The 19,708-nt window shown below is 30.2% G+C and overlaps 3 protein-coding genes and 1 non-coding gene across 4 annotated transcripts; 2 read left to right on the forward strand and 2 right to left on the reverse strand.

Moving 5' to 3' along the window:
• Positions 1-4,449: 4,449 nt before the first annotated feature.
• LOC115709526 (monothiol glutaredoxin-S17) lies at positions 4,450-6,875 on the forward strand. Its single transcript, XM_030637647.2, has 3 exons — positions 4,450-4,707; positions 4,793-4,867; positions 5,470-6,875. Exons 1-3 carry the CDS (start codon positions 4,537-4,539, stop codon positions 6,700-6,702), a joined length of 1,479 nt encoding a protein of 492 aa, XP_030493507.2. The 5' UTR covers positions 4,450-4,536; the 3' UTR covers positions 6,703-6,875.
• A 3,020-nt stretch (positions 6,876-9,895) lies between these two features.
• LOC115710236 (pentatricopeptide repeat-containing protein At4g21705, mitochondrial) lies at positions 9,896-12,509 on the reverse strand. The gene is made up of 2 exons (XM_030638583.2): positions 12,121-12,509; positions 9,896-11,432 (listed from the first exon to the last, which is right to left on the reverse strand). Exons 1-2 carry the CDS (start codon positions 12,361-12,363, stop codon positions 10,182-10,184), a joined length of 1,494 nt encoding a protein of 497 aa, XP_030494443.2. The 5' UTR covers positions 12,364-12,509; the 3' UTR covers positions 9,896-10,181.
• A 1,602-nt stretch (positions 12,510-14,111) lies between these two features.
• LOC115710312 (heat stress transcription factor B-2a-like) lies at positions 14,112-16,506 on the reverse strand. Its single transcript, XM_030638679.2, has 2 exons — positions 16,145-16,506; positions 14,112-14,559 (listed from the first exon to the last, which is right to left on the reverse strand). The coding sequence occupies exons 1-2, from the start codon at positions 16,478-16,480 to the stop codon at positions 14,233-14,235; spliced, it is 663 nt and encodes a 220-aa protein (XP_030494539.2). The 5' UTR covers positions 16,481-16,506; the 3' UTR covers positions 14,112-14,232.
• A 1,582-nt stretch (positions 16,507-18,088) lies between these two features.
• Positions 18,089-18,161, forward strand: TRNAV-UAC (transfer RNA valine (anticodon UAC)). Its single transcript has one exon. It is a non-coding gene; the product is annotated as a tRNA-Val (tRNA).
• The last annotated feature ends 1,547 nt before the right edge of the window (positions 18,162-19,708 follow it).

The following is a 19,708-nucleotide window of genomic DNA, read 5'->3' on the forward strand; positions in this document are numbered from 1 at the left end:
CACTATTAGTGACTCACCGAATCTCCCCTCTCACAACCAATGTTAGCTCGCTGCCATTAATGGCGAGTCTCCCACAACCAAGAAGAAGAAAAGAAAATGTGTGGAAAGAGGGATTATAGGGTATTTTTTTTAGAAAAGAAAACCTTAACTTGAGTTTTAAGAACAACTTCTCCTTTTTCTTCGGTCTCAGTGGATTTTGTCTCTCCCAGAAGCAAAAGGCACGAACTTTACAAACTGGAGAGAAGAGAGCTGTAGGGAATTGGCGGGGGGAGAGTGCGAGAGAGTTTGGGTTTGGCGACGTTATTTCTTTGGGTATAAACAAAACATACAAGGGCTTGGGATAATTCTTGGAGATAGAGGATTGAAATGGCGGAAGTGAAGCTCAAAAAAATAGAACTTTGCTGAGAGTAGCCATGACCGCCATTGGAGCTAAGCTCAAGTTTAGAGAGAGAGAAGGATTTTTTTATTTTTTTTTAGGGAAATTTGGGGTAAAAGTCCCTAAAAAGTTCACTATGATGCAGATTAGTCCCCAACCACAAAAGATAGCAGCAATAGTCCTTAAGGTCACATTTTTTATAAGCCCGTTAGTCCTAAATTTAACGGATCTGTTAAGTTATTTATAATTGCAACGTGTTGAACAATTATTGGTCCAAATAATAATTTCAATAAAAAATAATTGAAAATTTAAAAATATATTTAAAATATAATTTTTTTTTCTTTTCTCCTTCCTCTTCTACCTCCAGCCACACTTGACCCCTCTTCTTCACTTTTTTTTTTCTCAAACTCAATCCTCCCATACCTATGGAAGAAGTGTGAAAAGACAAACCTTTAAGTCCCGGCCCCAATTGCAAGGCCCCAAATCTCCCTCTATCTCGGGACTCAATGTTTTTTCACCACCGATGAAGTCTCGTCATCGAAAATGGAGGCCACCATGGGCCTTGACGTCGTTCTCTAGACTCAAGGCCACCATGGCTTTTGTCGAGTTTCAAACCACAAGCTCTGAGGTTCCCGTAGCTCCCTTCACTGCTCAGTCCCCGTTAAAAAGCTCCTACAGTAAAAAGTTTTGGGTCTGGTCTAGTCGTATTTGAGATCCATTGAGTAAAACGACTTTTAAAAATGTATTCTATTTGTAAAGATCTTTTAGATCTTGTTGATAGGTTCTACAAGCTTCGCCGTCGACGGTAGGCAACCACCGTGCGCGGTGGAACTCCGGTTAACTCGAGGACCGGAGTGTGGCTTGAGATGGAGGTGAATCGGGGTCGGGGTGTGATTGGAGGAAGAAGACAAAGTTGGGGTGGTGTGGGTGGAGGAAGAAAATGATGTGGGGTGGTGGGGGTGGACTGCTGGAGGTAGAAGACGAAGGAGAAAAACGAAAAAACAAAAGAAAAAGAAAAAGAAAAAAATTATATTTTAAAATATTTTTTAATTTTTAATTATTTTTTATTAAAATTATTATTTGGACTAATAATGGTTCAACATGTGGTAATTATAAAAAACTTAACGGATCCGTTAAATTTAGGACTAAGGGGCTTACAAAAAATGTGACATGAGGACTATTGACGTTATTTTTCGAGGTTGAGAATTAATCTGCATCATAATAAATTTTTTAGGGACTTTTGTCGCAATTTTTTTTTTATTATTAACATAGAGATCTAAGGATTAGGAGAGAAACAGAAAGGAAAAAAAAATAAGAAAATAAGAAAAAGTTAAAAAAAAAAAAGATATTTTTTTATTATTGTTTTATTTTATATATTTTTAAATGATTTTTTATAATATTTAAATAATTAATATTACGTGGACCACTAAAAACTTGCTATGTGTAAATTTTGTACACTATGGCATGTCCTACTTGGCACTTAACAGAGCTTTGTGGACGAAAGTGTAAAGAGCAAAATAAAATGTGAATTTTAGCCGTTAAAAAATCAGTTTATATGGTTAAGTGTTACAAATCGTATAATTCAAGTGGTTTTTACCGCCAATATTCCTGAAAAAAATTGGGAGCTAAACTAACAGTTGTCGATATTTTATCTCTAATGATATTTTGATCAATACTTATTGTCTAGTTGGATAAATATATTATAATAAAAATTATAATTTTTTCTTGCTTTTGGTGGAGATAGATGATTCAACAAAAGATTTTTTTTTTTTTTGTAAGGAACAAAAGAAAAATGAAATTGCTGGAGGATACTTGATAAAAAAATAGTAGAGAATAAAAATACAGGGATATGATTTTGTCCCGTTATTGTACTTTCACGGATTGTAATCCGTGTACAATTCGTGATGTACGGTAGCCGTCAGATGAGGGAGTTATTTGATCTGACGGCTGAGATTGATCTAGGGGTAATTAGGGTTAAAAAGTAGAAACGTACCCTGACACTCATTTAATGTACCCTGAGACCCATCTAATGTACCACGGAATACATTCCGTGAAAGTACATTACGGGACAAAATCATATCCCTAAAAATACATTTTTCCAAAAAAAACTTGCTTCCTAACATTTTGATTAGGGAAACACTTTGCTTTTACCTTAAATAGTTTAAAAAAATTATTTTTAGTACAATAGAGAGATCAATTCTATCAAGTTGCAGGTTTACTAAAAAGATATACCCTTACTTTTATATGGATATAGACTCACCATTGGATACCAAAAATTTACTTCCTTTGCAAATCCAAAGGCTCACATCCATATGAGGTATTAAATTCCTCAAATATTATTGAGGTTTTACATAATTTGCCATCTTATATTATATAAATTACATTTATTAGTTAAACTATTTTGTATTTAAAGTTTGGACATTTTAATTTTTAACTTAAAACATAGATTTTATAGTTAATAATTTTTAGTGTATTTGGATATTGAAGTTAAAGTTTAAACTATATACCATATTATCACTTTTTTTTTTTATTATTTTATTCAATTATTTTATGTTTACTCAATTATATTTATCTTATATTAAAGTTCTTAAAATTAATTTAAACTATAGCATTTTTTACCTTGAAATATAAATAATATATTTTTATTTTTTTAACTTTTATTATTTGAATTCTAGAAACTAACAATAATAATTATAAAAAAAAAAGGGAAATTTTCATGGGCCACCTTATTTTGGCAATTATTTTCAAAAATGACATTATTTTTGTTATGTTAAGTTTCCGTATATATAGTTGACGTTTTTATGGTAATTTTCTATTTTTAACGATTTGTATATTGGGCTTGTAATCCCGGTTTTTTCGGCCCAATTTTTTAAAACACACACTCTTTGTATGCGTGGGCGCGTGACGTACTGACGTGAGGGTGAGCTGATACAACCTACAACACGCAATCATCACGTAGACTGAGCAGAGCCATTTCATTTGTTCATTTCAAAAGTTTTATGTTCAGTTTTTTCATTTCATCGTTTTTTTTTTGTTGTTCGATTATGTTATGATTTGCAATCGTTGCTAATTCGCTGAAGGTTGAAGCTAAGAAGGTTTCATCAATGGAGCTCGTCGACAATGGAGGTTTCTGCGACTGTGCGATATTTTGGTGGTGGAGATTTGCGACTGTGCGATATTTTTCTAGGTATGTTCTTGGTTTCGAATGAGGTTTAAAATGAAGATTGAGGATTATATATGATTCGTTTGTAGGTTAGGAATCACGCGCGTGATTCCAGTCTTTTAGGTTCAGCCGTTTCTCTGGTTGAAGATTATGGTGGGGAAGACAATGACGTCTCACGTCATTTTGTTTTCATTTTAAAAAAATGTCATTTTTGTAAAAAGTTACATAATTTAGTATATTCCTAAAAAAATCCCAAAAAAAAAAAATGAAGAACGGTTTGGACGGGTTAACCGGACCAAACCGACAAAATCATTGGGCGGGTTGAACTTTTTCTAAATTTTCATTGGGCGGGTTACGATTAAATTTTTGCAACCCGATATTTATATTGGGATAATAAAAATATAGTATAACCCGACTAAATCGATCGACGTACACCCCTATTGACTATTAGGTCGGGTAGGTGATGCCCAATTTGGATTGTGGTCGTTGTTCGTACGGGACTGTACCATTTGATAAAAAACAGAGGGTACCAAATATATTTTTTTTAAAAAATACAGCGTCCTAAATGTGTATATTCCTAACTCTAAGTGGAAATTACATTGTATACTAACTTTACTTTATTTGTTTTCATTTTTACCTTTATTTTTTATATTCTTTAAAATATACCCACTTTTATAAATAATTTTCCTATTATACCCATTAGATTAATATAAATCATGTGCTACACTTAAGTGTAGGGCAGTGGTATATTAGGCAATCCACTCATAAAAGTGGGTATATTTAAATGAAATATAATATGAGGATATTTTTGATTAATTGATACAAAAAAGGTATTCCTCACCTTATAGGAATAAACAGCTGACGGCCCAAATATTATTATGGGCCTAAAGCCCAAAGTGAAAATCACCACAAAAACACCGAAATACCAAACTCATTACACTAGTCACTATTCTCTCTCTCTCCTCTCTCTCTCTCTCTCTCTCTCTCTCTAGAATCCATGGGTGGTTCTGTGAAAGATGTTCAATCGAAGCAGGAGCTCGACGACCTTGTCCGTACCGGTGCTCCGGTCATCCTCCATTTCTGGGCTTCCTGGTGTGAAGCTTCAAAGCACATGGACAAAGTCTTCTCCCACCTCGCCATCGATTTCCCTCTTGCTAATTTCTTAAGGGTTTCTCTCTTTTCCTCTTTTTGTCAATTTGGGTACGAAATCTTTTTTTTTAATGATGTTGATTGATCTCCTTTGAATGTTTTAGGTTGAGGCTGAACAGCAAGCTGAAATTTCTGAGGCTTATTCCATTTCGGCTGTGCCATTCTTTGTCTTCGCCAAGGTATGGTTTTTGTGTACTGTTAATCAGAGTTTTGTTTTGGGCATTTAGGAGTTTGAGTTGTTCTAAGGCTATGGGTTGATCTTGTTGCTGTTGTTAATTATTACAGTGATTTGATTGGGATTGTATCACTTTCTTTATTTAGCTGATTTGCCTAGGTACATAAATTACTGCTCTTTCACTTAAATAATAGTTTTTGTTAAAAAATACAACTTTTGTTTTTCACATTCTGGTGTGTGATAAAGTAAAGGTCTTGATTCATTCGCCTTCTGTGTTTGGGGGGGACTTTAGATATTCCATGAATAACATCCATGTTACTTGTTTTACCCTTTTTGATAAATGGTTTTGTGGACTTAAAATCACAACTTTTGATGAATCTACCCAAATTTTTTTTTGATCAAAAGTACTTATTTTTTTGGAATTCTGTTAAGTGAGAAAAGAAGAAGAAAAAATTGAATCCGGATAAGCTAAACCTATTGTTTTGTTGTTTTGTAATTCTTTGTTTTTTGTTCAGCTATAACCTATATTAGTTCTTGTAATGCGTGTTACTTCATTGTAGAGGAGGGGGAGGGTGTTTAATATCATTGTATATTCTGTTTTGTTAGGATGGTAAAACTTTTGATACACTAGAGGGTGCGGATCCATCTAGTTTGGCCAATAAAGTTGCTAAAGTTGCTGGGTTCATACATCCTGGAGAACCTGCTGCTCCTGCCAGCCTTGGGATGGCTGCAGGATCTACTGTTCTTGAAGCTGTGAAAGATATTGCGAAAGATAATGGATCTTCCCATGTTGGCAACCAAGGAAAAACTGGCACTAATGATGCTTTGAATAAGCGGTTGCAGCAGTTGATTGACTCTAACACAGTTATGATATTCATAAAAGGAACTCCAGAGGAGCCTAGGTGTGGATTTAGCCGAAAAGTTGTTGACATCTTGAAGGAAGAGAAGATTAATTTTGGAAGCTTTGATATTCTGTCAGACAATGAAGTTCGTGAGGGGTTAAAGAAGTACTCCAACTGGCCAACCTTTCCTCAGCTCTATTGCAAAGGTGAGCTTCTTGGTGGGTGTGACATTGTAATCGCAATGCACGAAAGTGGTGAACTAAAGGATGTTTTTAGAGACCATGGAATTCAGTCAACTGAATCCGAAATGGTTAAAGAAGCTGAAGCTGGAACTGGAAAGGGTGGCATCTCGGAATCTACTGGCTTGAGTGCAACCCTTAATTCTCGGCTCAAAAGTATAGTTAATTCAAGCCCAGTTATGGTGTTTATAAAGGGAAAACCTGATGAACCCAAATGCGGTTTCAGTCATAAGGCAGTTGAAATCCTCAAGCAAGAAAAGGTGGATTTTGGATCTTTCGACATTCTTTCCGATGAAGAAGTCCGTCAAGGGCTTAAGGTTTATTCAAACTGGTCCAGTTATCCTCAAATATATGTTAAGGGTGAACTGATTGGTGGATCAGACATCTTATTAGAGATGCAGAAAAGTGGGGAACTCAGGAAAGTGTTAGCCGAGAAAGGGATCATCCAGAAAGAGAGTCTTGAAGATCGGTTAAAGAAATTGGTTACTTCTTCACCAGTAATGCTCTTCATGAAAGGTACACCAGATGCTCCCAAATGTGGTTTCAGCTCCAAAGTTGTTAATGCCCTTAAGGAGGAGGGTGTGCCTTTCGGGTCTTTTGATATTTTAAGCGACGAGAAAGTGAGACAGGGACTGAAAGTCTTCTCGAACTGGCCAACTTTTCCTCAGCTGTATTACAAAGGTGAACTGATAGGTGGTTGTGATATAATTCTGGAGCTTAAAGACAATGGAGAGCTTAAATCTACACTGACAGAGTAAAATCTTTTATTGTCATAAAAATGTCTGAGGAGACATTTGACACTGTTTCTAAGAATTGGTTTGCATAGTTTTCTGAAATAGTGTTCTGATGTTATGATATGGCTTTATATCCCATATTATTAATGTTTGTAAACTCCAAATTTTGATACATCTCAGTTACTAGCTTGGTTTTATCTTTGTGTTTTGAGATGGTTCTGATGCATCTGATCTTTCCCCCCTTATATTTAGAGAAATAATATTTAGAGAAATAATAATAAAAAGCACCCTAGTGTCTAACACCCTATATCGTTAGAACAATGCTATTGCTATGGGCATCCCGAGCAGTAATCTTCCACCATTCATGTGATGCCATGTGGCTCGAGATGCCTATTGAGATTTTTTATACTATTATTAGTGTAAATAAATATTGCATGAAATGTCAAGTTTAGTATCAATGCTCTATAGTCTATACTAGCAATATGATGATTTTGTGTTAGTTTATTAGTTTATAGTAATTGTACTATTCTTAATTGTGAACTTAGGTTCTTGATCTTTTTTGACTAAAATTAAAGACAAATTATGTTGAAACAACCTTCCATTATTGTAATAGAAACATTATTATTTAAAACTTAATTCAAACTTAAACATACTTCTTTTCTTCTTCCAAAAGAAGTTATAAAAGGTACTGAAGAGAAAACCTTCAGATCACAAAACATAACATATTTGTGAGTCTTGAAATTCTTACATGAGATTTATTTTATTAGGAAAACTAGAAAGGTAGAAGAGACCCAACATGAGTTCATATGTGTGCCTCTCTCTCATACACTAATTAACATTAGTTTTAGTCTTTTGTTGTGGAAGCTTGTTGAACTTGCAATGGCGATACTCTGCATATGTTTTGGTAGAAAACTTAGGCAAGTTGTGTTCATCGATGAGCTCCGGCAAAGGTCCGATCATCGTTTGATGGGGAGGGGCACAAAACACCGCCCATGACATTCGAGTCTCTTTCTTGTTCACCAAGCTCCTATGAAGCACACTCTTGTACTTTCCATTGCTTAGTACTTTTTTTTTTCAAGTTTAAACAAGTAGTCAAGTACTATATGAGCACATAAAAAAATAAGTGAGTCTCTATTTGAATAAATATGATTAGTTTTTTTATTTTAAAAATTATCACATAACTGTTTATAAAATTTATTGTAATACACATCGTATGTAATGATAATAGGAATTTTTACAAAAATACTGAAATTTAGGTAAAAGTTCACAGTTTTACTGCTACACGAGATTTTTTTACTAAAAATGCTATCTTTTTATAAAACAACTGTAAAACAACAAAACAGTAGAACAATTAAAACATTGGAACAACTAAAAAATACCATAACAGCAAGACGGTAGAGGGATTGCTACTCATTCGTGGGATTGAGTCATGTTGGAAACAGATAGTTTGGTGTGTGTCTAAGCGATTCAGAGTGGTATTTTTATATCTTCACACTTTGGTCTTATTGTTCAAGATGTTCGAAATTTGCTTTTGGCTTTATCTTTTGTTAATTTGTGTTTTGTAAAACGGTCTGCAAATAAGTTAGCTTATTGCTTGGCAAGAGATTCTTGTTTCTCTACAGGTCGTGTGCTTCAGCTGGAGGACTGTTCCTCTGAAGTGCGTTCTATTGTTTTGAACGAATTTATTAATTAATAAATCTTATGATTTTTATTCAAAAAGATAAGTGTAATTAGTGTGTATAATAAATGAAGTTAGTAAATACAAAATTGGCAATAAAAAATAAGTAGTTAAGTGTAATTTTTTTAAAATCTGTTAAGTGCGATTATTAATATGCATCAACGTAAATATTTTCATGAAAACTGAAATGTCTTATTAATGTAATAATAAAAAACCTAAAGCATAAAATTATTATAATTGTAATAGTTAAGATTTTAAAAATTAAATATTTACATATATTATATTGGGACGTGTTTCGGGAGAGTATTTATTCTCTCGCCCCGTTCCGAACCCAACTCGGATATGAACATTTAAACTCATACACGTTCCCGCTTCTGAAATTCAACCCCGTTCCCGCTTCTGAAATTCAACCCCGCCCCCACCCCATTAGGGGCAAATATCTGCAAGTACCCGAACCCACAAGTTTAATTACCATCCCTAATGTATACTTATTAAAATTTTAAACGATCCCTCTTGCCACCAAAATCACTTATAGTAAACTTTTTACAATTTTCTTATAAAAGCAAAAAAAAGTATTATTCATTATATTGTAAAATACAATTTTAAAAAGATAATTCCGTAATAATTGTAAAAGCTGTAAAAATTGGAATAAAAATAAAATCATACAAAAAATATTTAGTAATTCATGAAGTACACCCATACAAATAATAATTACATTCTAAAATACATTTTTTTAGGCGCCGTTTGGTAACACTTTTATTTTTTAATTTTTTAATCACAAAATGAAAGTAAAATTTTTGTTTTTAAAAAATTTATTTTTGAAAAACAAAAATGTGTTCTGTAACCACTTTTGTTTTTCAATTTTAAAAATAGAAAACAAAAGTGTGTTCTGTAAATTTCATTTTTATTTTTATTTTTTGATTTTATTTAAGTCGGGTCTAGGTCCGGGGTCGGATTCGGGTTGAAGTCAAAAGTCGGGTTTAGCGCCAGGGCTGTAGGGAGGGGATTTGGGTCCGGATCTGGTTGTAATCTAAAAGATTGATTAAGAAAAAAAACTATTTAAAAAATTATTGAAAGTGATTTTTTTTGTTTTTAAAATTTTGATTTCTAATTATAAAATTGAAAAATAAAAACAATTTTATAGAACATGTTTTTGAAAAATATTTTCACTTTTCTACTTTTAAAAACAGAAAACTGATTAAAAAAGTGTTACCAAACGGCACCTAATAAAAACGCATAGGAACTCCCACAAGTATGTACATAATTCTATGTTATACATATAAATATAAGAAAAATTTGACAGTGATTATATGTATATAGAAAAACTTTGACTTTGACAAAGTATGCCCTACAGTTAGGAAATGAAATTTGATGTGTTCATCGTGAATTTTTGGGTAATTCAAATCATTAATAATAATGTTCTCTTATTCTTAATGGTGTTAGAAAAAGTAAGGTGAAGTGATACAACTTTCATGTTTTGAATATTTTTATCAAAAAAATATCATTAGTTGCTTTGAAATTGACTTGAGAAAATTCTCATTTTTGAAGCTTTCGAATGTGACATATATTAACTGTTTTGAAGGCAGAAAGCTAAGAAGAAAAATTACAACTTTTGAGTTCTAATATTAACAAATTATTCAATAGAACAACACAAGTGAAAACACAAAAACAAAAATTATTTGCATCCAACAACCGAAAATTGTAATCTTAATAAAACCAAAAATTGAAATTCCTTGGTTGATCCATACAAATGTTGCCTCAAAAATTTCAAGATTCTAACCAATTTAGTTGGTACTAGTAAATACCCTTGCCAAACTAGGGTTTTTCAAGTTGAGTTTTGTCTCATGGCAAGGATTTTCTTTGTTACTTCATCTTCATCTATCTTGTCACTTTTCATGCCCTCCAAAATGGCATCTACTTCTTTACCATCTCTTATATGTGCCTTTAACAATGCATAATACATATGTCTGTTAACCGGGACAACGGTCTTCAATAAGTCCACGAATTCTTTCACTGCTTCCGGGCTCTCATTTTCACCGAGCTGACTAAACAATTTTGTGGTCACTCTAGGATTGAGTTTCCACACTACTTCCGAATGAAGTGAGTGAAGTGAGATAGCTACCTTTATCAACTCCAAAGCTTTTTCTGTCTCCTTCTTTTCCAGGTATTTCAAAGCCACAATGCTCCAACTGTTGGGGCTGGTCATTTTTCCTTTCTCCAAAAGGTCCTCAAGCAGTTTCTCTGCTTTCTCACACTCTCCCTTTTCAGCATAACCGACAATGAGACAGTTTGGTACACGAAAATCATAATTGTTTTCTGAAGACTCCCACTCCTTCAATACTTTCTCAGCTTCCTCGAGCTCACCGAGCCTCACGAAAGATTCTAACATAACAATATAGTCCTTGTTTATGCACCTCTTACAAGCACTTTTTTGCAGTTCCCATACCCTCAAGACCTCTTCCTTATTTTCCAGTTTAGCGTAAAGTGAAATTAATTGGTTGTATCCACTTGAATCTTTCTTATCTAGCTTCTCTTCTGATTTCTTTAAAGCACTGGTTGCTTTATCAGGTTGGCCTGCTTTTATGTACAAATTAGCAGCCACAGCATAAGTGTTCCAATCCATAGTAATTTCGGGTTGGCTCTCCATCTCCTTGAGAACCCTTTCCATTCCTTCAATATCAGATCTTACACCGTAAGAATTCATGCAAATTCTATAGCTGAAGTTGTCGGGAGAAACATTATTATCCTTCATCTCTGCTAGAACATCAGGGACCTTCTCATGCTGACCAATATTTACATACAAGCACATGATATCGTTGTAAGTAAGAGATGAAGAAGCAAAACCCTTCTCTTTCATTTTCTGTAGATGAGAGAGTGACTTATCAGTTTGGCGCTGTCGAACATAGCAATTCAGAAGGGCGCCGTAAGTCTTATCATTCTGATCTTGCTCCTTCAGATTATCGAAATAACTTTCTGCAGCAACAAACCCGTGAACTTTTCCAATCAGATCCAGTTGCACAGCATGTTCAGTAGGTGAGAAAACGCAAACACCCTTCTTATTCATCCATTCCGAGATCTACCACAATAAAGAAATTAAGTAAATTTAAGTGCCAAAAAGCAAAATCCAAGAATCATTTGCAGTATTCTGATCAATTATCCATCATCTATTTCATGTCCCCATATACACATCCCAATGTAATGAAGCTCTGAATATTTTTGACTAAGTTAAATCTCCAAAATAAAATAACTCTAATAAGTCCAACTGAAAATGTACCTTTTTCATCATAACCTGTAAATCTCTACTCTAAGTACTAAGGACTTGTTTGCACCTTGGATTTTAAGAGGGGAAAAAATCATGTTTGAATTGAATTCTATTTTTAGAAAAATCAAAACTTGAATGTAATTTAAGTTTATGAAATTTAAAATATTACAAATACATAAATCATATTTATGGAAAACATTTTCATCCATTTCTTCTTTACTTCTCTCTAAATAAATTCCCTGTAAAATGGAAGATTCAAACAAAGCCCAAAGCTATATATACTATTTACAGCTACCATCTTCACTCTGCATAGTATTAGTATTGTGAAAGTTGATTCCAAAAATTTACTCCTGTGAATGTAGTTTTAGAAAATGGTGATTAGAACAGAAATTCTACAAGATTCAGTTTTTACATATTACAAATTGTCCACTATAAAAACTCATAATCAACACAAACAAGAGAACCATTGAAACCAACAACAAAAAAAAAAGTTTCGTCGTACCTCTAGGGCCTGAGAAAAACGCCGGCGCTTGCGAAGATCATGAATGATGCGCTGAAGCTCTCCGACTCGAACCCTTTTCCCCTTTTGAATCCAGTCATCAAGCTCGGGCACAACGCTTGTGGTAGGACTCCCGAGAGGACTGATTCTGGAGTAGAGTGAGGCCTTGCTGGCCGTGTTGGTGTAGTAGGATCTGCTCGACCTCGCATTTCTAATAAGGATCTCGGAGAAGAGCTTCGAATTCATTTTTTCAGTGAAATGGAGCTTGGATTTCGAAGATGGAAATGGAGGTTTTAGGGTTTTGGTTCTCAGACAAAATTTGGGGGTTTAAGGTTTCGGACCTGATTTCGAATTTTGTCTACATGGGCTCATTTTGGGCCAGGCCTCACATAGTAGAGGCCCAATACAAATTATTCTCTTTTTTTTTTTTAAATTTTACATGGTATACTAAATTTTACTAATTTTTTACAAAAATACTGCCAAACGGTATTTTTTACTGTGTTTTTTTATAAGTTTCATACTGCAGTATACTCAGGCCCGGCCCTGGGCATAGGCGGGCTAGGCCTGTGCCTAGGGCCCACCTATCCCAGGGGCCCAAAAAAAATATTTACCTTTTAAAATTATACTATTTTTTTTACTGATTTTGATAAATACTATATTTTTTTTTAAATAAAGGTCCAAAATAATTTTTTTTTCTATGGCCCACTAAAAGTCAGGGCCGACCCTGAGTATACTGTGTTAAGTTTTCATTGGTGTTTTTCTGGTGTTTTGTAGTTGTTCTACTGTTGTTTTGAGTTATTCTGTTCTGTGTTTTACAGGTATTTTATAAAAATACAATATTTTTGAAAACTTTTCCGTGTGACAATATTTTTGTAAAAGTTAACCCAAATTATAGTATTTTTGTAAATTTCCTTTTTTTTTTTTGTTTTTACACCACATACTCAAATTTCTTATTTTTTTTTTCTTTTTTACTGTGGGTGGAATTTTTTTTTTCAAAAATACTATGTATTTTTTATACTATATACTGTGTTAAGTTTATACCAACTTTCACTGTTGTTTTTAATTGTTTATACTATGTATTTTTTATACTGTATATTGTGTTAAGTTTTTACTGTTGTTTCATTGTTGTTTTTAATTGTTTTGTTTTGTTGTTTTACGGTTATTTTAGAAACTTAATAATAATTGACCTGAAGTTATTATTACTAGGTTGGTTATATATATATATATATATATATATATTTTGCATATATTCGTGTTAGATATTAGCTTCAAGTTTGTTATATTGAAAAAATAAATTACTGAAAATTGAGTTCAAGGTATATTTTGTACCATTTTAAAAAACACTGGGTCTAAATTGTTATTTAATAAAAAAAAATAGTCTAATTCGTAATTTTTGTAAAATATAAGGTCCAAAATAGTATTTACCTAAAATAAAATTAAATGAGAAAATAATACATAGCACACCCTCCAATTTAGTGGGTCATGGAAAAAGAAATTTGAATCCTTAATTAAAAAAAATGTAATATTTTTCAAAATCAGTAAAAAAATATGTATTTCTAAATTGAAAAAAATTAGGCCTTGGACTAGATATGTTTTAGGCACAAGTCTAACCCGTCTATGCTTAAAGTTTTAGTTAGAACAACATTAAACAACAATACTTATTTATGTAAGAAAATCTGTAAAATAAAAATAAAAAATGTTGTAGATTCAAGATTTTTTTTTTTTAATTTTTAGATATTTATAAAATAATACTAAATAAAATAGTTAAATTTACACTAAATAGCTAGCCCAATAAAATATCAATTGACCCACATTACAATATGCTTTTGTAACCAAATTTCCAATCAATATTCCATTTGAACTCTTGTCAAAAACGGTATAATTTGTTTTATTCCATAGTCCAACTATATAACAAAGAAAAAATAAAATTTGGACCCATTTAGCGGTAGAATAATTTAAATAAAAAAAGACATAATGAATAGCTTAATATAAACTTTAATTGACCATATCATAACATATAATAATAACAAAAATACAAAAGTATATAACCGATTCTTTTTTTTGCTTGACCAAAAACACCAATTTAATGTGTGTTAACCTAATAATTAATCAAAACTAACAAAAGCCCTTAAACTTATTGTCCCCCATGTAGTGAGCAAGACAATCCAACAACTTATCCTCTAATGCTTTGAATTGTGCAATTTGTGTTTGCAATTCTAATTTCTCCTTCATTAGATTTTTGTTCTCCTCGGCCATAAGTTGTAACCGATTGTGTTTTTGGGTGGTGGTTGTGGTGTTCTCCTCGAACGAGGCCTTAAGAAAGGCTGGAAAAACGCTCGGTTCGCATTTTTTTCGAGTGATCTCCACCAACAAGTGCTTGCACCCTTTTTGGAACTTTTCATGCTTGAATTCCCATCTCTTGGATGAAGTTTTCTTGAATCCCTATAGCTTGAAATGATTTAGAGAGTTACTATTTTTAAGCATACTTTGTATGCAATTATTATAATTTTATCATTTATTTTTTAGTGTTTCAATTTACACTTGTGAACACACATAAATTAAGTTAATGTTGCACATGATGTATTAATGTTACACTTTGCTAATTTTGACCTTTTTGGTTTATTTTATATAATATATATATATGGGTGTACTTTTAATGGGTATTACCTATTTATGAGTAATATTATGAAAATTTCAGTTTTTATGCTTAGTTTTTCTATCTAATTAAAAATATCTCTCATTTTTATATTATATGAGTTGGGATTGTTCCATCAACTGAAAAAAAAATTAAGAGAAAAAAGTTTTTCGATAAAAAAAATTGAATTTGAGTAAAATATTTTGTATATAAACATATTTTTAATATAATATAAAAAGTGATATTTTTTTTATTTAAATAGATATATTAAGTATAGAAATTTAAATTTCTCTTTTATTATTTGTTATTGGATTAACATTTAATAATTTAATATTTTTAAAATTAATATTTATAGTTAAATTATTTAGTAACCATCAATGATCAATGGGTAATACCTATTAAAAAATGATCCATATATATATCTAAATATAATACAGAAAATTCTATAGCTTGTTAATTAACTTAATTTGGTAGATGGTCTTTTTTGTCTAGCTATAGCAAAAAAGAATTAAAGGTCATTGAGTTTTATCATTGACATTCCTAACTTCAGTTCATACACACACCCAATTTGTTTTTTTTTTTTATTAATATTTAGTTATATATTAATTTACATGATCTATGTATATTACTATTCTCTTAACTTGTCAAATAGTGCACTTTTCAAAAAGGAAAAAAAACTTGTCAAATAGTGGCTATATTAATATTCAAATTGGGTGAGGTAAAATATTCCTATATATATAGATAATATATTAAGCAGTACAAACTTTTTCATGTGATGAGCACAACAATATTGACCACCGACTATTATTAATTCTTAATTCCATGCATGTTTTTTTGAAAATATATTTTTTTATATCTTTTTCAGAAATGATCATGTTTTTATTGTTTTGACAATTATTTATATAAAATAAAACCCTATATAATTTCATATATATATATAAATGTATTATATATCTTCCATTAATGGCTGTGCATAATTAAATTTAATACTGAATATACTATTAATTTCAAATTTATTTTATCAAATTAGGAGAAACAACACGTTATTGAAATGTAATATTATTTATTTTGATTAAAAAAAATAGAGTTTAATTATGTTAATTAATTATTTTTTTTTAGTAAGAGGAAAAATCCATACTTTGTTTTTTAAAGGAGAAAAACTCCATCTTCTTAATTTTTGAACTAATTATTACTCAACCGAACATATATATACTAAATATATTATTTAGAAAAGATTATTATGTACAGAATTATTATTTTATTTTTATTTTTATTTTTTTTTAAAAAAGCATTGTTATATGCCAATTATGAACATAAAGAAAATGATCAATTTTGCCAAAAATCACTAAAATGTTAAAAAATATATATATAAATGTATATATGATGACTCACATAGGTATTGAGCTGGCGAATGAAGCTTGAGAAATTGTTGTGTTTGAAATACTTAGGAAGTAATAGCTCAGAAAATTCAGGTGGAGACCATACTATGAATCCATCTCCTTCTTCACTCCATGAAATTATTGATCCATTATTATTATTATCATGATCATCATTTGATCCAACGGCTCTGGTTCTTTCTTGTAGCTCAAGCAAATCATAAGTCTTGGACAGAAATGGAGCTGGACTACTTTTAACCCTACCTGCTAATATAGTAGAGCAAGAAGAAGAAGTAGTACAACAACTTGTTGTGTTACTACTAACAACTTCATTATTCTTAGCCATATACATAAAATAACAACCAAAGCTTATAACTATGACCTATATATATATATTCAACATATATATATATATATATATATATATATTATTATAAGAAAAGTACTAGTACATAGCAACTTACCAAGGAAGGTGGACTTCACATAATTAAATATAAAATATATAAAAGATAAATGTTAAAAGGTATATATTAGTATATAGTACTGAGTTGTCATATTTTTATTGGAATTTATAATTAAGTACTAGTATATTAGGTTTAATATATTTTTAAATTAAGTAATAATTATTATAGAAAATTAATGTAGGACATTATCTTGTGATAATATTAAATACTACTGATGTTTAATAACAATACTTTATACAAGTTTGGTTCTGAATATAGATTTAAGTTTGTGTCTAGGACCTACTTAACCTAAAAGTTAAAAAAAAATTATCACCTTTTTAAAATTACATATTTCTTTTTTTACCAATTTTAAAAAATATATACCACATTTTTTAAATAAAAGTCTATTTTTTTTTTTCTATAACCAACTAAAATTCAGGTCTGAGACTTTATGTAAAGTGATGTTTCTTTTGTGAAGGGCTATCAATATATTTTGTTTGATAGGAAAAAGATATGGAAGTTTCATGGTGTTTACATTTGGTTATTAGTCAAAGTATGTTTAGTTAATTAATTTTAATTTATTATTTAAGTTGATGAATATATATAATTAATATATGAATTGTATATGTGTATGGTAAGTGGACATGAGTGGGAGATATATATATATATTTATATATATGATTGAAATTCAATATTAGTTATAAGTATTAATGTTTTGGATTTGGATGCACTGAATTTATTTTATTAATGGTGTTCTCTTCAATCCTATCAACACTTCTCAACAATTCCAGATAATAAATAAATAAATAAACTGAATAAAGCTGATTAAATAAAATAAAAGAAAAAGAAAAATAGATGGGGCCAGAAATCTGACCAATTTTAGAAGTGTCTAGCTAAACTTTCCAACTGTCTAATAAGAATTAGTGAGTGTTTATATACAACAAAATTTGCTTTCTAAAACATATCTAGTATTTAAAGTAAATGATGCATAATTATTTTTATGATTTTGTATTAAATATATAAAAGTGTTTATTATTATATTTTATATAAATATGGTATAATATTATGTTAAAGTACTCTTCACGGGTCTTCTTACAACTACTACAAGCACAAGGCACATAAATGAAGACATATCTTACCAAGAAAATTTTTATAAAAGAAAATTCTAAAAATATATCTCAAAAAGGTTCTTATTACCAACAATTTTATATACAATTATATTTGAATGCCCAGGAGTTGTTGGCAATAAGAATTTGACTACAAATAAAGAAAAAAGAAAAAGAACAAGTGGGAGGTTAGGTGTTTACCTATGGAATACAAACATGTGCATAATGATCATGATCTTATATTGCTTAATTTTTTTATTTTAAAAAAATTTCTTTGTTCTATTATGGAGTGTTCCCTTGAATAAAGAAGAAGAAGTTTAAGAAAAATGACATTTTTAAAAGTCATTTTGGTTTAATATTGATAATTATTAAAACGATTGTTAATTTAATGAATGTAAAGTCAAACAAGAAGTTGCTGTGGTGTAGTGGTTATCACGTTAGTCTTACACACTAAAGGTCCCCAGTTCGATCCTGGGCAGCAACATTTATTGTTATAATTTTTAATTTATTATATCTTAATAACTTTTTCCATTTTCTGTTTTAGAGAGAAAATTTTTCTTATATAATCTTGTATATATTTGACCATGCATAATATATGAGTTCATCCATGTTTTAGCTTTCTATCATTTGCATATTTAAAATAATTAAGGATTTCAGCCAAAAAAAATGATTAGTTTATTTTAACTTTCAATTTTAATAATTCCATTCCATTTGCTTATAAAATTAAGGGAATATACTCATTTAGTACCTTGTATTTTTATGAAAAACATATTTAGTACCTTATGTTTTCAATAATACTCAATCGGTACCTCATATTTTTAAATTGTACATATTTAGTACTCTAAAATAAAATTTAATTAATACAGTTTTATTAATTGAACCAAACAGTTCTCAGTTATATGTAATCAAATAAATAAATTTGAATTCAGAATTCATAAAATTTTGAACTATTGATAGTATTGATTAAATTTTATCAAAAAAATTTGAATTTAGGGTACTAAATATGTATGATTTTAAAATACAGAGTACCAAATAAACTTTATTAAAAATACAAGGTACCAAATATATAGACACCCTAAAATTAAAATTAAGTATCTCCTTCCTTCAAGTCCTAAACAAAGAAATCACTAATGAAAGAAAACAATTGAGATTTCATCAATGGAGAACATTTGATGTAAGCATAAAAAAATTATATTTTTAATTATTTCCTTAAATTGTAAAGTCTCTAAATTCTTTGTATTTCTTTTCATATGAATCTATGATATATATATATATCTATTCTATATAAAGTGTGCCTATATAACCGAATTCTTGGTTTATGAGAAATTCATGGGTGACTTCTTATTTATATTAAAAATAAAATGGGTTATTATTAAAAATAAAATAGTTTATGAGAAATTCATGGGTCACTTTTTATTTATATATAATAAAATAAATCTCATTAAATCAAAAAAAAAACATCATTAAATAAAAACAAAAAAATGACTCAACATCAAATCTTCAATTACACGATACATGTAATTACTCAAACATCACATCTTTCAATTATAAAAAAAAAAAAAAAAAAATATGGTTGTCTAATAGAGCTAAAACAATATGTTTCCAGCGTGATGAAAAATTAAAGCAACAATTTTGTTAATATCAAAAAGTTTAATTCAATTAATCTTATAATCTTAATTTTACTCATTCTAGAATCAATATATAAACAATAATTTGAATTAATCTTATAATCTTAATTTTTTAATTCAATTAATAATTATTTGTCACGTAATTATTAAGTCTTTTCCCTTTAATTTTCCTTTTGTTGATGATGCTAATTTCTACAATTTTTGTGTTCAGACCATTAAGGTAGTGTCCTACTAGGGGATCTAACGAGTTTTGCCCCTTCGCTAATGGCCTCTAAGAGTTCAAATTAAAGTATTATATAAATCTTCAATTTGTTCTATTTCTTATATTAACTGAAATTTTTCTACTTTTTTTTTTAATTTACAACTTTATTGTTTATATCTTATTAGGGACATTCATGAAAAT

The sequence above is a fragment of the Cannabis sativa genome, chromosome 3 (assembly GCF_029168945.1).
Source record: "Cannabis sativa cultivar Pink pepper isolate KNU-18-1 chromosome 3, ASM2916894v1, whole genome shotgun sequence".
Lineage (NCBI taxonomy): Eukaryota > Viridiplantae > Streptophyta > Magnoliopsida > Rosales > Cannabaceae > Cannabis > Cannabis sativa.

Bases quoted from the DNA above. Each gene is read 5' to 3' on its own strand.
- LOC115710236 (XM_030638583.2), bottom strand. From the start codon at position 12,363: ATGAATTCGAAGCTCTTCTCCGAGATCCTTATTAGAAATGCGAGGTCG. The intron at 11,433-12,120 runs GTACGACGAAAC...TTATTGTGGTAG, and splicing joins GTTTTTCTCAGGCCCTAGAG to ATCTCGGAATGGATGAATAA.
- LOC115709526 (XM_030637647.2), top strand. From the start codon at position 4,537: ATGGGTGGTTCTGTGAAAGATGTTCAATCGAAGCAGGAGCTCGACGAC. The intron at 4,708-4,792 runs GTTTCTCTCTTT...TGAATGTTTTAG, and splicing joins CTCTTGCTAATTTCTTAAGG to GTTGAGGCTGAACAGCAAGC. The intron at 4,868-5,469 runs GTATGGTTTTTG...CTGTTTTGTTAG, and splicing joins CATTCTTTGTCTTCGCCAAG to GATGGTAAAACTTTTGATAC.
- LOC115710312 (XM_030638679.2), bottom strand. From the start codon at position 16,480: ATGTATATGGCTAAGAATAATGAAGTTGTTAGTAGTAACACAACAAGT. The intron at 14,560-16,144 runs GTGAGTCATCAT...TTCAAGCTATAG, and splicing joins TTCGCCAGCTCAATACCTAT to GGATTCAAGAAAACTTCATC.